General features: G+C 57.3%; 2 protein-coding genes across 3 annotated transcripts; one reads left to right on the top strand and one right to left on the bottom strand.

Moving 5' to 3' along the window:
* The first annotated feature begins 1186 nt into the window (after positions 1-1186).
* MED9 (mediator complex subunit 9) lies at positions 1187-11568 on the top strand. The gene is made up of 2 exons (XM_010971814.3): positions 1187-1487; positions 8583-11568. Exons 1-2 carry the CDS (start codon positions 1267-1269, stop codon positions 8797-8799), a joined length of 438 nt encoding a protein of 145 aa, XP_010970116.2. The 5' UTR covers positions 1187-1266; the 3' UTR covers positions 8800-11568.
* On the bottom strand, positions 11410-13817 carry RASD1 (ras related dexamethasone induced 1). Of its 2 annotated transcripts, none has more exons than XM_010971934.3 (2): positions 12752-13777; positions 11410-12538 (listed from the first exon to the last, which is right to left on the bottom strand). In XM_010971934.3, the coding sequence occupies exons 1-2, from the start codon at positions 13035-13037 to the stop codon at positions 11997-11999; spliced, it is 828 nt and encodes a 275-aa protein (XP_010970236.1). In that variant the 5' UTR covers positions 13038-13777; the 3' UTR covers positions 11410-11996. The 2 variants fall into 2 exon arrangements, with proteins under 2 accessions (XP_010970236.1, XP_074198059.1); XM_074341958.1 differs by having other exon boundaries at positions 12233-12464; positions 12752-13817.
* Positions 13818-15113: the final 1296 nt, after the last annotated feature.

The raw sequence follows: 15113 nt of genomic DNA on the forward strand, positions 1-15113 counted from the left end.
GGCTCATTACCAAAGAGCCCCTAAGCACACCCTCCAACCTCCTGACTTCCTCTTACACCCTTTCTCCCCCAGGACCGGCTTCCAAAGACCCCTCCGGATGCATCTGAATATACTAGCATCGCTGCTTTCCTTGGGGTCGGCCACCTTCCTCTTAAGGGCTGGTGCTCATTTACCACTCAACTGTGGCCTCCTTGCCCCTCTCAAGCTGCTAAGGAAGGACAGGACTTTCCCAGCTCACATCTCCCACTCACTAGTTAAGCTTGGGCCCAGAAACTTACTAAACAGCCCCCATGTCACAGCTGGGGAGGACTTGCTTTATGGAATGTAACCACAAACCCACCGGAAGTCCTTCTGCTTTGACCTAGGATCCTAGGGAGACCTCATGCAAACAACACCTTTGGAGGTCAGCCATGTGCCTGAAGTTGGAAAGTGGTTTAGCCCCTGCCATGACTCTGAACTAAAGAAGGTTTTAGGGGCCAGGACACTGAGACCTAGGGGCTTAAGGAACCGGCCCTTAGGCACAGAGTGTACCTGACTGTGACTTTCCCCTCGGTTATGATATTCACTCCTGGCACTAATCCCCTTCTGCCTTGTACTGAAGCTGGGGCAGCGTTCCCACCCCTCCCCCACAGTCAGCACAGCATGTCACCAGAAGATGCATGTTAAGCCTTGAATTATTAGTCCCTCGCAATGTCTTTGCTTCTGCGTCCTTAGGGCGGGCACAGGGCCTCTCGCGGGCGGCCGGGAGCCACGGGCCCTTCCCCCGCACTCCCCAGGCCCGCGGGCCAGGGCCTGACACCTGCAGGGGCTGGGCAGGTGCCGTTCATTCTTCTCGAGGGCTGATGTATCTCAAAGCTTCCTGTACTGGTTGCTTTTGAACCTCTTCGTAACGTGAATAGGAGTAGGATGTTACTCCTGAAATACATCTCCAATTTCCGACTATTTAAAAACTGAGCTGTGTTCTCGCGCAGCCAAAGCCAGGCCACCCCAGACCGGCCAGCCGGCTGTTGCCTAGTAACGGCCGCCGTGGCCCCGCCCCGCGCCGTGGCCCCGCCCCGCGCCGTGGCCCCGCCCCGCGCCGTGGCCCCGCCCCGCGCCGTGGCCCCGCCCCGCGCCGTGGCCCCGCCCCGCGCCCTAGAGCGTGCGCTGTCAGCCGTCCTCCAGGTCCCGCCCCCGCGGGCGCACGGTGGTGACGTCAGGAGGCCGCGACGCTTCCGGCGCGCTGAGTGGCGGCACCGCTGACCGGCAGCCGGAGCCCGGGGAGCTATGGCCTCTGTGGGGGTGGCCGCCGGCCGACAGGCCGAGGATGCGTTGCCGCCGCTGGCCGAGCCGCCGCTGCCCGAGACGAAGCCGCTGCCGCCGACGCAGCCGCCGCAGCCGGTCTCCGTGCCTCAGCCACAGCCGGGGCCGAGGCCTCCGTCCCCGGCCGGCATGAAGGCGGAAGAGAACTGCTCCTTCCTCCCGCTGGTTCACAACATCATCAAATGGTAAGGGCCCAGAGGGCGGTCCGCACGCCCTCCCGCTGCCCGTCGCGTGCCCGAGCTCCGGGGGCGCCCCGCTTGACAGATGGGGGAGACGGGCCCTGAGGGGGCGGCCTTGCCGAGACCGCATGGAGTCATCCCACCAGTTCAGCCGACTTTGAGTCCCGAGAGTTGCCAGGCCTCGTGCTGGCCAGGCGGTGTTCTTAACGAAGCGGGCCCAGAGACTAAACGCACAGGCTCTGCAGTCAGACTGCTCGTGTGCAGCCTGGTAGCCTGGAACCAGCCAGGCTTCTCGGAGCCTCAGTTTTCTCACCTATAATTAGAGGTGTCATTTTCCAGCAGATTCAACGGATACGGTCCTCTTTCGCGTGGCGCACTGCTAAGTGCTATGGGATGTGCACGGGAAAGGGAGGGTTTTTCACCCCCACATTGCCCACCACTTGGAAGGAAAAAGGACATGAACAGGAGTAACTCCTAATGCAGAGGGATTATAGGGGTGATGGTGGGAACATTACAGGAAAGGGCCGCTGGCCGGGCTCATCACACCCAGACAGGTGCCACAGCCTTGGCTGTCTCCTTTTGTCCAGTCTTCAGGTTCCCTGACTTTTCAAACTGGTCCTAAAGGGAAAAAGAACCCTCAGCCAAGTCTCCCGACCCCCACATTTGCCTAAATTATTTTTACTGTTAAATGTTGTTTACGTCCGCATGATAACTGGGTGCAAACCCCCGGGCTTTTAACTTTTATTCAACCATTCAAAACCAAAACGAAGTAAACTAAGACAGAATTACTGTCTCAGTAGCATTCACGTGAGCATCAGTGTGCTCTGGAATGTTTGACTGGAGTGGAGTGACGCTCACAACGTGAAAGTCGTTACTGGCCCCAAGGGGCTTGTTCTGAGTTAAGGCAGACTCGGTCTGCTTGCTGTGGGGTGACCTGATGCTTCCCCCACTTTCCAGATGACTGCAAAGCCTTTTTTCTCCCTGGACGTTGACTTCATTTGGCTTCTCTTGGTGGACGCACTGTTTAGAGGGTGAGGCAGGCTCTGTTCTGTTCTCAGAAGTCTGTGGGCGTCCAGTGGCACTTGTAGACAGCAGTGACATAGCAAACACAGATGCAGACCCTGCAGTCCCAGGGCCATGCTGGATTATAAAGGCGTTATCCAGATTTACCCAAATATACTTCCCCCGGTTTTGAGGGAAAATGGACACACTCCGTGTACACACTCTGGGAATGTATTCTTGAGACAGGAGCCAGGCTGGGCCCGGCCTGAAGTCGGAGCTGTAATGCACACTGGAGAGGACATGGGTTTTCAGGTCACACGGTCTCAGATTCACATCTGTGTGCTGATGCTTGCTGGCCTTGGAATCCTAGCAAATATGTAGCCTTTCTAGGCCTTAATTTTCTTATCTCCAAAATATGGATAATAATAGTGAATCTCAAATGATGGGTTCAGATGATAGCTTTATAAGGGACTGGCTGGGTGACATTGGTCAGACAGCTCTGAGTCTCTTTTCCCCTTGTGAAATGGGACTGATCGTACTTAAATCGTAAGATTGCTGGGAGGTGTCCTCCTGGGAAAGATGACAGCTTGGTCACATGTGTTGATCTTTGTTCCCTCTGAAAGGACAGTGAAGAGTTGTTTGTTTGTTTTTTTTTTACATTGTTTTTATTGAGTTATAGTCATTTTACAATGTTGTGTCAAATTCCAGCGTAGAGCACAATTTTTCAGTTATACATGAACATATATATATATTCATTGTCACATTTTATTTTGCTGTGATGAAGAGGTTTTTTTAAGCATAAAACTAAAAGGGACAGGGGAGGAGGTGATTGCCACAAAGTGATGACCAAGGGCTGATCTCCCTCCCAGTCCCAGAAGCAGCTGGAAGCAGCTGCCTTTGACCGTGGCCAACCCCCACATCTCAGGAATGGCAGTGCAGGGATCTCTGGTGAAAGGGCTAAGGGGGACTGAGAACAGGAGGCTTACTTGAAAGTCTGTTTAAGAAGCAGATCCCTGGGGAGCAGGGGTAATAGCTCAGTGGTAGAGCACATGCTTAGCACGCAGGAGGCCTGGACTCCATCCCCAGAGCCTCCATAAAACACAAGGAGCGAGTCCCCTTAGTCTTGTCCCAGACTGCAAGCATATGGCCCTTCATCTCAGCCGCCAGTGAAAAGCTTGCCCTTTCCCAAGATTTATTTTTGGGAAAGAATAAGCCAGAGAGCATGTGGGGAACACCAGGCGCACTGCAGGAGCTGGGGGCTAGGGAGCCATGCTGAACAGGGGCTAAGAGAACGTTCACACACTGACTGCTGAGGCTCAGCCCTAACCTTCGCCGCCACTGCCTGCCCCGGCTTCCAGACTGGCAGCCAAAGAAAACAGGTACCTTCTGGGGGGTCTGACCCAGAGGCCCCAGGAACAGTGGGGGCTCCCCAAGAAAGACCTTAGTTCATCCTAAGAAAGTAGAACGTCACTCATCCTGGAACTGCCACTCAGCCGTTTAGTGTTTTACTCTTTTTTGGGGGGATGGGTAATTAGGCTTATTTATTTGTTTTAGTAGAGGTACTGGGAATTGAACCCAGGACCTCATTCATGCTAAGCATATGCTCTACCACTGAGCTGTACTCTCCCCCACCCCCACCCCCAATTTTTACATGTTAGTCTAGGCATGTATTTCAGTTTATAGGCTAATGAGTGAAGGAGACAGAATGGGGTCAGGGCACTTATGGAGAAGAGGCCTTGTGAAGCCTGGAAAAGTCAGACAGAAGGCTTGTTAAGGGGTAGTGCTGGTGATGTGTCTTAAATTGTGGGAGGGAAGGGGGTGGGGCAGGAAGCGGGTGGGTGAGGGTGTGATGGCAGGAAACAGCACGGACTCGTGGGGGGTCCACGCGCAGTGTGGTGGGGCGGGGGCATAAGTCCCTAGTGGGAAGGGAGAGCTGGAGGGGCAGGAAGAGCCAGGGTCTGGGGCAGTGCACCCCCTTTTGGGGGTGGGGGAGGTCTGTGCCCCCTGGGTGTGTCATCTCAGTGGACAGGCTGGGAGCCCTCGAGGACACTGGGCATTGGCCTGGCCCGTTCACCCAGGCCCTTGATGTCTCCCTTTCTGCAGCTTCCCTGCCGGCCCTTTTATTATTTACTCCTCGCCCAGGGGTGAGCAGGAGAGAAAAAGCTGAAGTGAGCTGAGCCTTTGTAACCTGCAGTGAGCCTCTTTGTGAGCTCTCGAGAATCTCTGTAGAGTATGTTTCTAGCAGCGGAACTTACGAACTTAAAAATTTGATCACTGTTAGCAAATTAGGAAGAATGCACCGATTCGGGCTTCCCATGCCCCTGCCATCACTGTTAGACTGTTTAACCTGGGCGAATCTTCTCGGGCAGAAATGATGTGTTGTGTTAATCTGTGTCTTTTATTACATGAGGCGGAGCATCTGTTCATAAGCAACTTTATATGTCATTTGTGGTTTTTTCTTGTAAGCTGCTCCTGCCTCTTTCTGTGAGTTCTTTGTACAGTAAGGAAAGTATGCCTTCGTCTGTCAAGCGTATTGAAATATTTCCCCCAGTTGTTGCTTTTCTTTGGACTTTGTTCCTGGTTGTTAGTGTTTGTTTTTTGTTTTAGTTTTTTGTGGGCTTTGTTTGGTCATTCAGAAGCGGATCCTTTTGTGTAGGCAAGTTTATTAAGCTTTTATGGCCTCTGAGTTCTGGTCCTAGGATAAAGGCCTTCTCACTCTAGTAAAATGGCAGAAATTGATGCCTTTTTCCCAGGACCTTCGTGGGTTCGGTTTTTACTTTCAATCCTGTGATGCTTCTGGAATATATTTGATGTAAGGAGTGAGGGGCAGCCCTCCCCGCTGCTGTTACAGAGGGTGGTTGGTGTCCCTGCGTGAGCCGCCTCCTCTGTCACCCCGCGTCCCGTGCCTTCTGATCTGCTCTTGCACGTTCTGTTCTTCCCTGGCACCAGGCACGTGTCGTCACCTTCCAGGGCTGGTCTCTCTCTCGCCTCCCTCTTGGCTGTGTCTCTCTGCGGCTCGCTCACCTCGCCCGTCCTTTTTCCTGGCAGCCCGTCTGGGATGTGGGGTGCTTTTGGTTACCCAGCATTTAGGCTTTTATCTGCTCCTGTGCCTCCGCGCCCGGCAAGACCACTCATGGTCCAGGCCTTCTAGCCTCTTTTTGATTAGCCTCTCTGCCTTCGCCCTCCTCTCTCTCATTCGTCCTGTGTGTGTGACCGAGGTCATTTTGCTCTGATCGCAAATCCCTGGGGCTCCCTGTTCTGCCCTGGTGGCTCTTCCAGCCTTCAGCCCTCCACTCGTCTTCCAAGGCTGTCTGGCCTATGCACTGAGGCCTGGAGCCCCGAAGCGAGTCATTCTGGCGCAGCAGTTGTTGCCCGGCTCGTGCACCCCCACCCTCCATAGGGGGCCTTCCAGCCTCCCACCCTGCCTTTGCCCAGGAAGATGCCACCTCCTGCTGCCCCTGACTCCTGCCACCTCCTGGCAGGGGATGCCCTGCCCAGTGTCAGAGAGGAGCTCTCGGGCCCTCAGCACTTCAGTCCCTGTTGGTGTCTTTCCCGTAGTTGAATGAAAGGTTAAAACTACACGTTTGTGTCATTGTTAAAGACTAAGGAAAGGGAAAAGAAAAGTCTTATTTTTATGCCTGTAAGAAATGACCCCAGCTCCTTGAGGCCTTCCCTGGTATGTTCAGAAGCTGCATTAGAGAAAGACGTGCCTTATTGTCGAGGAGGAATGAAGTGAGGCCTTTTGGATCGGGGGAAGTTACCATGTTTTTCCCCTTCAAACTTGCCACATCTAATCCGCATGGGGAACCAAGTGTCCCAGCCCAGGAGCCCTGAATCGCGGTTGTCAGGCTGTCTCAACAGGTACAATATGCTGTCACCGTGTACTTTTTGCGGTTTGCATGGATACGCCCAGCGTCTTTGACTCAGCGGGGCAGTTCATGTGGCGGCTCCTGATCTGTCACCCCACGTGGGGCTGGGCCGCGGCCCGCCAGCAAGACCCAGAGCCGCAGGCCCTCTGTGGTGGGAGCAGGCTGGGGCTGACCCGCTTCTTCCCCCGCCAGGGCCTGTCCATGGCCCAGCCCTCCACGCCCACAGAGCCCGGGAGTGACCCAGGGCGCTGCAGCTTGCCTGTGGCCTCTGCCATTCCCTGTCTTCCCCTTTGGCCAAATCCTGGTGAAAGGCTGCGCCCAGATGGGGACTGTTGACGGACTGTTGGGAGGAACTCTTCCTGGGCCGCTCACAGACCTGTTTACTACTCTGCCACTGCCCTCCACCCGCCTGCCTGGTTCCCAAGCGCCTGCCCAAGGCAGCGGGGAACCAAGGAGGCAGCAGCCCGGCAGCAGCGGGGGTGCCCATGCTGGGTCCTGGGGATAGAGGGCACTGTGCCTGGAGAGGCCCGAGGGGCTGGGGTGGTTCTTTCATCCTGGCCCGGAAGTGGGGGGTGGCCCACTGCCCCATCCCCCTGGGGACAGCCTGAAAAACGGACACGGTCGCCCCTCAGCTCAGCTTCCCTCAGGGCAGCCTTCTCACGTGGCTCCTCCTTTATTACCTGAAGACTGTCTCCTTTACTCAAGCTCCCCAGGTAGAGGGCGGGCAGCTCCTGAGATGTGGGTTTTCAGAAACAGGCATCTTCAACATGGCTCACTTTTACTTTCAGAATTAAGTCTTCTTTTGGGCCAGCTTATATTTGCCTCCAGAGCTGGATTGTCATAACTTCTCCCACATTTTTATCTCACGTGTTTTTGCTTGTTTTTACTGTGACCTTTCAGACTTAAGTGCTGTGAATCAGTTTTCTTAAAACTATATTTTAATTTCAGAAGTCCAGGTGGTGTCTGTTCAGAGTTTTAGATCTGAGCTGAGACATGAAAGAATTAGGAGACGGCCCCTCAGAGCTGGGCTGAGGTGCACCACGGACAGTCTGCCTCACTCTGGGGAGGGCTGCAAATGACAGCAAGAACTGTTGGCTGGCCGTTTGTTCCCGGAGTAAACAATTGTTTCTACGAATCTTGCCTGAGTTTGAGCTGTTGATAAATAGTGAGCAGGCCCTGGTGCGTCTTGCTTGCCAAGAGTGAGCCGTAACCAGCAGATCACCAGGAAAGATGGATATTCTGTCTGCGTAAGCGGAGAAATGATTAGTAATAAACATGAATTAACACCATCTGGGTTGAAGTTTCCCATAAGCAAAGAACATTTATTAGAAGAAATAAGTAGTCATTGACAGTTTTTGCCTCTATTCTCTCAATGGGTGATTTTTAAAACCGCCTGTGAATCGGCTTTTAGATTTTAGTCTCAGCTGCCTGTTTCAAAAGCTCTTCCATCCATTTACTAACTTTTAAAAAATGGGTGGGAGCAACCGGCAGGCTGTTTCTTTGACCGAAGGTGAGCGTTTTGTTCTTGCTGTTTCTGATTTAGCAGTGACAGGGACCATGGGTCTCTGGGCAGGTGATAACAGCTGTGACACGGAGGGTATGATCCTGCCTTTAGAATGAGCCTGACCCAAAGGCGAGCGGTCTGCATGGCTGTGGGGGGAGAGGGCGCCTGCCCGCTGAGAATCATCCGGTGCTTGTTACTAGTTGAGCGTTTGTGAGCAGATCTGTGGGAATTGGACTTCATGTGAATGCGCTCAAGCATCAGAACATCAGCTAAAATTCTCTCTTGCTAGTTGGGAAAGCCTCCTGATTGGCCTGGGTGTCTCAAGTTAGAAGAAATGTGGTATTTCAGCAAGTTTCATTTGCCATTTGTCACCTGATTTTGGTAATGGTTTTTTTCATTAATTAGCAGACTCTTACTATCTTATTTGCCAAGTGCTCATTCTTTCAGCAAATGCTGCTTCAGCGCCCGCAGTGCCGGGGCCCGGGTTGGGGCTGTGGCTCTGGAGGAAGGCTGAGCGTCCACCATGCGGGTGCAGAGAGGGGCTGCGGCGGCCCTGCTGGGGGTCGCGTGCTGAGCCGCGGTCACACACCGGTGCTGAGGCCGCGGGCACAGCCGAGTGGGGGACACAGCCGACAGGTCCCGATACTGTTGGGGCAGCACGCTCGGGGGTGCGAGGAGGGCGTGGTCCGGGCTGCGGATGCTAACCACTGCCCTCTGCCCCTGCAGCATGGACAAGGACAGCCCCGACATCCACCAGGACCTGAATGCGCTCAAAACCAAGTTCCAGGAGATGCGCAAGGTCATCAGCGCCATGCCTGGCACCCACCTGAGCCCGGAGCAGCAGCAGCAGCAGCTGCTCAGCCTCCGGGAGCAAGTCCGCACCAAGAGCGAGCTCCTGCAGAAGTACAAGAGCCTCTGCATGTTCGAGATCCCCAAGGAGTAGAGGCGGGGCGAGGGGCGGGCCGGGGCCTTCCTACCCCGCCCCCCCCCCCCCCAGCGTGGGCGGGGACTGCCGGGCTGCGGCTCAGCTGGACGGCGCTGCCGGCTTCCTTGTGGCGTGAACCCACAAGTCTAGATGCACGGTGACCTGAGTGCCTGCAGGTGGAAGGAAGAATGTTCCCCAAGGCTGGGGGTGGGGGTGGGGGACTTTACCCCCTCTGCGGGGGGGCCCTGCTGCGCTGGCAGGCTGGCAGCTGGGGATCCAGAGGCACAGCAGGGAGGGGTGGCTGCGCCCTGATCTCCGCCCCCCCGGAGCTGGTGAGTGTAGCAGGCACACAGCGTTCTGCGAACAGCAGTGTGTGTGGCATTCACCGGGCAGTAGGCCTACACGCGCTCAGTGAGGATGTAAGCCGTGAAAGAAGACGGGTGGCTTTCTGCCCCGGAATAGCTGTTTCCTTTCCTTCTTGCCCTGTGGGTGTGACTGGGGGATGTCGGCCTGGAGCCCTGCCTCCGCGTTCTCTGTCACCTACATGTTCTTGTTACTTGTAGCTCTTGCTCCTTTGTCCCCTGTCTCCTTCAGTCAGCTTGTTTAGCCATTTAATGCCCAAGAATAGCCAGACCACCTCAGCCCACGCAGTACTGGTGGCCTTGGGCTCCAGGTGAGCAGACCCGCCTCTTCCAGCCTTTCAGAGTCCTGCTCCCTGGTTTAAAAACCGATTTCCCCTCGGCCTTGTCCCTGAAAAGTCGGCCACAGATGTCCTCTGCACCAAAGACAGGTGGTCATGATGGGGCTTTTTGCTCAGAAAAGGGCAGCTCAGAGCGCTGGTTCTGACGGCCCCTCGCGGTTGGGGAGGGCTAGGCCTGGCAGCCAAGCAGCCAAGGTCTGGTTCAAGGTGTTTATAAACACCCCTTGTTTCTTCCTGGCAGGACATTGAATGTGTGTGGTCAGACTGAGACCAGAGCACTTCTTTCCCTCGCCGCTGAGGGATGAGGGAAAAGTCAGCAAATCCTGTTTAGATCTAGAAATGAGCTCGTAACCTGTGCTGACCAGTCAGGGGCTTAACAGATGGCCGCCACTGGCAGGATCCACCACTGGCAGGATCATTGGGTGAAGATGTTCTCAGCAGGAGTTCTGTTCGCGTTGACCTGCGCTCCCGCCAGAAGGTCTGGTGCGTTGGGAACTCCGGGTGTGCAGGAGAGGATCCAGTTCCAGTGGCCTCGGAAAGAGGAGCAGGCTCTGAATTTCAGCGGGTGTCACCTATTAGACCAGCTCTACTGTGGGGCGGTATTAACTGAATCAGTTATTTTCTTGAGATTTCAGAGTAGTGTGTGGGCCAGTTTTAAGGCCCTGACCAAATAGCATGGAACACGAAGCACGCAGAAATGCCAGGAGGCCGGGCTGTTGCGGGGCTGCAGCGGACGAGGGCTCCTTGTAGGCGGAAGGGGACGGAACCTCTCCTGTGCTCCAGTGCTTTGACTTGTGGCAATTTTCAAGAGAGTAATTTTAAAAACTTGTGCTCTGCTGTCAGGATATCTTGGTTTTGTACTGAGAAATTCACAGTAGTATGTCTCTTCTGGACAGTTTGGAGGAAAACGTTAACTTTGCTCAGAGGAGACCGAGCAGATTTTGAGGACCTCTGTCCGCACCTCCTCCCACAGCCCCAGCCCCCAGCACTCACACAGCCAAACCAGTGAGACCAGCGTGAACATGGCGTGACCTGTCCTGTGAGCCACACCTCTCCCCAGAGGCACTGTTGGCCTGGTGGGTCGTCCTGCCTGCCTGTGACCAGCCCCCAGGCGTCCCTCCTTGTAGGGGAGAATTTGTCTGTGGTGGGCACAGTCACAGCGCAGGGTTAGTCCCTCCCTGGGACAATATTGAGTGCATTATTTGGATTACGGGGGATGGGGCCTGTACTGAGTACTCAGGCACACGTGACCCTCCCCGCACACCCGAGCAGAGGCGCGCTGCTCTCTGTGTTTCCCGGATAGGGACTGAGGCTTGGCAGGCGTCACTTGCCCCAAGCTTGCATGGTTACAAGAGGCAGACAGAGCTGGGCCCTCAACTGCAGAGAGAGACTGCAAGACAGAAGGTGCCGGACCTGACCTGGGTGATGAGCTCTTCCTGGAGCTGGAGGGGCCGGGCCGGGCCGGTGACCATGACTGGGTCCCACAGCTACGTGGCCAAGCCTGCAGCTCCCTGGGGACTGGAGTCGCGCCCAGAAGAGGGCCTGAGTGACCCCTCACACCACCTGTTCCCGGGGTGGTGATGCTTCATTGGACCTGTGCTGAGTGGGACCAGGCTGGCGGGGCCCTCGGTCTCAGCCACGGGAAGACTGGGCAGGTGTGCGGCTAGAAAGGTGCGTCTCTAGGAGGGACCCTGAAGTCCTTTTTTCCCCTGGCTTTCTGAGGACTGGCTCCTGAGATAGACGGGCCTCCAGTCAGTTGTCTGAAGCTTTTCGGGAGCCTTTCCTCCAGGAGGGCTGCAGCTGTTTTCAGAAGGCAGAGTTACTTTCCCACTCTGGGGAAGGTGAGCCTCATTCCTCAGAAGTAGAAACTGCCCCTCCCTGCCCGCCCCTCTGTCTTCCAGCCACTTCTAAAAGCAGAGGAAGCAAGGTTTTCTATTTTAAAGTATTTTATTTTATATTAAAAAAAATACAAATAATAACTTGAGAGACTGTCTCACACACACGGTACAAACAGCCGTGCACGATTTTGTTCATGTCACAGCGACACCGGAGCTGCTAATAAAGTGCAAGGTTTCTGTTTCGCTTCACTTTGTGCCGTTGCACACACATGTAAACGAGTCACTCCCTCCAGTCTGACCCGTACCCTCGTTTCAGGCCAGCCAACACGGGGACCCCCAGTCACGGACAAGTTAGTGCCAGTTTGTCCTGGCCCTCCTGCCCAGCCGTGGTTGGTTAACTCCCACCTCACCCCATTCGTAGGTCTTTGTGAGAAGTGAGGCAAACCCACCCTCTGCTGGGACTTGTCCCCAAGTCGTGGGGGTTGGTGGGGGGTCCGGCCTCAGCCAGTCCTCTCTCCTTCCAGAGCAGATGATGGTCCTTTCTGGTCCGGATCCTCCCCCGCGCCTGGCCCGGCTCCGGGAGGGAAGACGCCCGTCCGTGCGCGCTCAGCCGTGTCAGTAGACTTTTGGACAAAAGGGCCTCCTGAGGTTCTGCGGCCCCGCGGGGGCGGGGACTCCTAGCTGATGACGCAGCGCTCCTTGTCCTTGGCCTGGCCGCCGCTGGCCTTCTCGCGGATGTACATGAGGTCGCTGTGCACGCTCGGCCGGCGCGCCCAGGGCGCCACGATGCCAAAGGCGTCGTCCGGGTCTCCGCTTGCGCGCCGCAGCCTCTTGCCCCGCAGCGCCTTCTTGTACAGCGCGTCGCAGTGCTGCACTGACACCCTGCGGTGCAGGTCCGGGCTCATCTCGCAGGGCAGCTTGGCCATGGCGAAGAGCGCGCGGAACATCTGGTCCAGGCTGCTGTTTCTCTTGGCCGAGATCTCGAAGTAGGCGCAGGGCTGGGAGTCGGCGCCCACCAGCTGCTCGATCTCGCGCTGCTCCACCTCGCGGTAGAAGTCCCGGTCACCTTTGTTGCCGCAGATGACGAGGGGCACGTCCGCGTTTTCCTTGGTTTTGTTCTTGAGGCAAGACTTGGTGTCGAGAATCTGCTGTTTGAGCCTCTGCACCTCCTCGAAGGAGTCGCGGTTGTCCAAGCTGAACACCAGGATGAACACGTCTCCTACGGGGACAGCAGAAAAGGAGAGGGTGAAGGCGGTGGCCAGGGGCTGCCTAAGCGGGCTGACTCTGGGGCTGCTGCGCGGGGCGCGCTTACCTCTCCAGCGCACCTCGCGGCGTGAGAACCGCGCCTCCAGCCGGGGCGCCCTGGGACCAGGGTCCCCCGTCTCCCGCGGCGCACCACCTCCCCCGCCCGCTGCCCGGCCCCGGGGCTCACCAGTGAGGATGGAGAGGCGCCGCATGGCGGGGAACGGGTGGTTGCCGGACGTGTCGAGGATGTCGAGCTGGTAGATCTCGCCGCGGATGGAGTAGAACTTTCGGTGGAAGTCCTCGATGGTGGGCGTGTAGGTGTCCTCGAAGCGGCCCGTGAGGAAGCGGGACACGATGGCCGTCTTGCCCACCTTGGACGAGCCGAGGACCACCATGCGGTAGCAGTTCTTGGCTGGAATACTCGGCTCCGAGTCACTGGGGCACATCTTCTTGATCATCGCAGCCAGTTTCATTGAGCACAAGGGCCGCGGGGGCGGGCGCGGAGCCGCAAGACGCGCAGACGGTGGTTGAAGGCGCGGGGCAGAGCGACCGGGCGGCCGGGCTGGGCTGGGCTGGGCTGGGCTGGGCTGGGGATCGGACTCGTGCTGCAGCTGCGCTCTGCTCCGGGACCAAAAGCTCTGGCCCTCTGCACCCTGTGGCGGCCCCTATATGCAGCCCGCGTGGTCGCCCCGCCCTGCGCCCGCCCAGCCTCCGTGCGTCACGCCCGCGGGCCCCACCGCGCCCTCCCTCCACCTCCGCGGGCCGCTGCCCTCTCCCGCCCGCTGAGCCCGGGAAGGAAACAGCTCTGGGTCTGGCCGCGGCTACGGGCGCCCCGAGGCTGCCCTTCTCCCCTGCGCGGAGCTCAGCGGCCGCAAGGGGGTCAGGGTCGCAGTCCCACCTGTGCCTCTGACTTCAGGCAAGGAGCCCCCACTATCCCTGCAAAGCACACGCGCGCGCGCACTCTTTGGGCTGCAGTTTCCCCAGAGAATACACTGGGCTCGTGCTGGCCACAGAATGGCAGCAGGTGCTTGCCAGGTGCCAGGCACCGCGCTGGGGGCTCTGCACACCTTCTCACCCACCCTGGGAGCCGGCCCCTTAGCATAGCGGACTGGTTTTGCTCCGCGCAGCTGTGCCAGCGCAAGGTGGGTGCCACCCACTCCCGCCACCAGAGCGCAGCAGAGGCCCCGCCGGTGGAGTAGGGAGGCCGTGGGTGCCTGGCTGTAGTCCCGTAGCTGGAGTGTCCTAACCCTGCGTCTACTGCAGGTCTCAGCTTCTTTCTCCCAACCAGAGCTGCGCTGGAGCCTGGCAGGGGATTTGCAGCCAGAGGCTGCCCACCTAGACTGGAGGGACCAGAGGCTTGCCCTTCCTCAGTCAGGCCTAGGCGAATGTCCCCTCCCTCCCCTGCTGCATTTTGTGCCTTTGGAGTCCCATTTTATAGTTGGGGGAGCTGGTCTTGAAGCACAGCTGTCCCTAGCCTTCTCTGGGCTTCAGAGATAGTGGTCTGTGGTGATTGTGGCTGAGAACTTGCAGTTTAGGGGGCGGGACCTGGTAGTAAGAACAGCAAGTGATCCTTGAGGCCTCAGGTCTGGGTGGAGGAAGGTCAGGACAGCCCAGGGCCCCCCGCTGGGGAGGGGGACATGTGCACCCTCCCTGGCACTCTTGCCTGTGTCCCCCACAAACTGCACTGGTTTTCGGTTGTCCAGGTTCATGGTGTTGGCCGTGATTTCCTGTTGTTTGGATGTAAGGCCACAAATGGCACTAATGAGGCCACGCCTGCCTATGAGGACCGATTACCTGCAGTGTGATTTTCCAACTCAGAGTGGAATGGAAAGTTCTTAAAACATTTGACCAAATGTTGAGGGTGAGTTGGGGGTTGGACAGTGACCCCCGAGGCAGGAAATGTCCACCACAGGCTGGTCTGTTGGCAAAGAGTGGTTCAGAAGTTTCTCGAAAGCCATTTGAGGAGTGTGGGCAGGCCCGGTCAAGGGGCATGTGGACACTTCCAATAAGCGCTACGTGCCGGCCTGCGCTCACCCCAGCCGCTCCTTGCACAGGGAGTCCTGGTCACCCTGGCCTGCAGCCGCTGGCTGAAGAGCGCAGGGCTGAGCGGAGCCAGCTTCCCTCTGACCGGCTCCTTCATCATGCCGAGGTCATAGGTATCCAGCAGTTTCCTCCTCAGCTGTGAGCTGCTGGGTCACAGGAGCCCCTCGGGCAGAGCCAGCTGGGCCCGGGCTCTGGCCCCACCCCAGGCCCCGCCTCCCACGCGTGACCCATGGGTCAGAATGCCTGGAGGTGCTCAGTCCTACCCTGACAATGGCTTGGCTCACACCGTGGGAGCCAGCGCGTCCTCAAAGGCTGTGTGCAGACGTGCCTGCAGAGGGGTGAGCGTCCTGTTTCTGGAAGTAAGTGAGCACAAGGCATTGCATCAGATCAGCCTCCATGCCTCCCATGGCCCCTGGAGCCCACTCTGGACTTCGGAAACCAAAGGGGCAGGCTTGAGGAGCTCTGTGGTGAGGAGGTGGCCCGGCCAGCGCTGCTCCAGCACCAGC

The sequence above is a fragment of the Camelus bactrianus genome, chromosome 16 (genome assembly GCF_048773025.1).
Source record: "Camelus bactrianus isolate YW-2024 breed Bactrian camel chromosome 16, ASM4877302v1, whole genome shotgun sequence".
Classification (NCBI taxonomy): Eukaryota; Metazoa; Chordata; class Mammalia; order Artiodactyla; family Camelidae; genus Camelus; species Camelus bactrianus.

Excerpts from the sequence above, each read along its gene's own strand:
- MED9 (XM_010971814.3), top strand. The coding sequence starts at position 1,267 with ATGGCCTCTGTGGGGGTGGCCGCCGGCCGACAGGCCGAGGATGCGTTG. Across the intron at positions 1,488-8,582 it reads GTTCACAACATCATCAAATG|CATGGACAAGGACAGCCCCG; the intron begins GTAAGGGCCCAG and ends CTGCCCCTGCAG.
- RASD1 (XM_010971934.3), bottom strand. The coding sequence starts at position 13,037 with ATGAAACTGGCTGCGATGATCAAGAAGATGTGCCCCAGTGACTCGGAG. Across the intron at positions 12,539-12,751 it reads GCGCCTCTCCATCCTCACTG|GAGACGTGTTCATCCTGGTG; the intron begins GTGAGCCCCGGG and ends CTGTCCCCGTAG.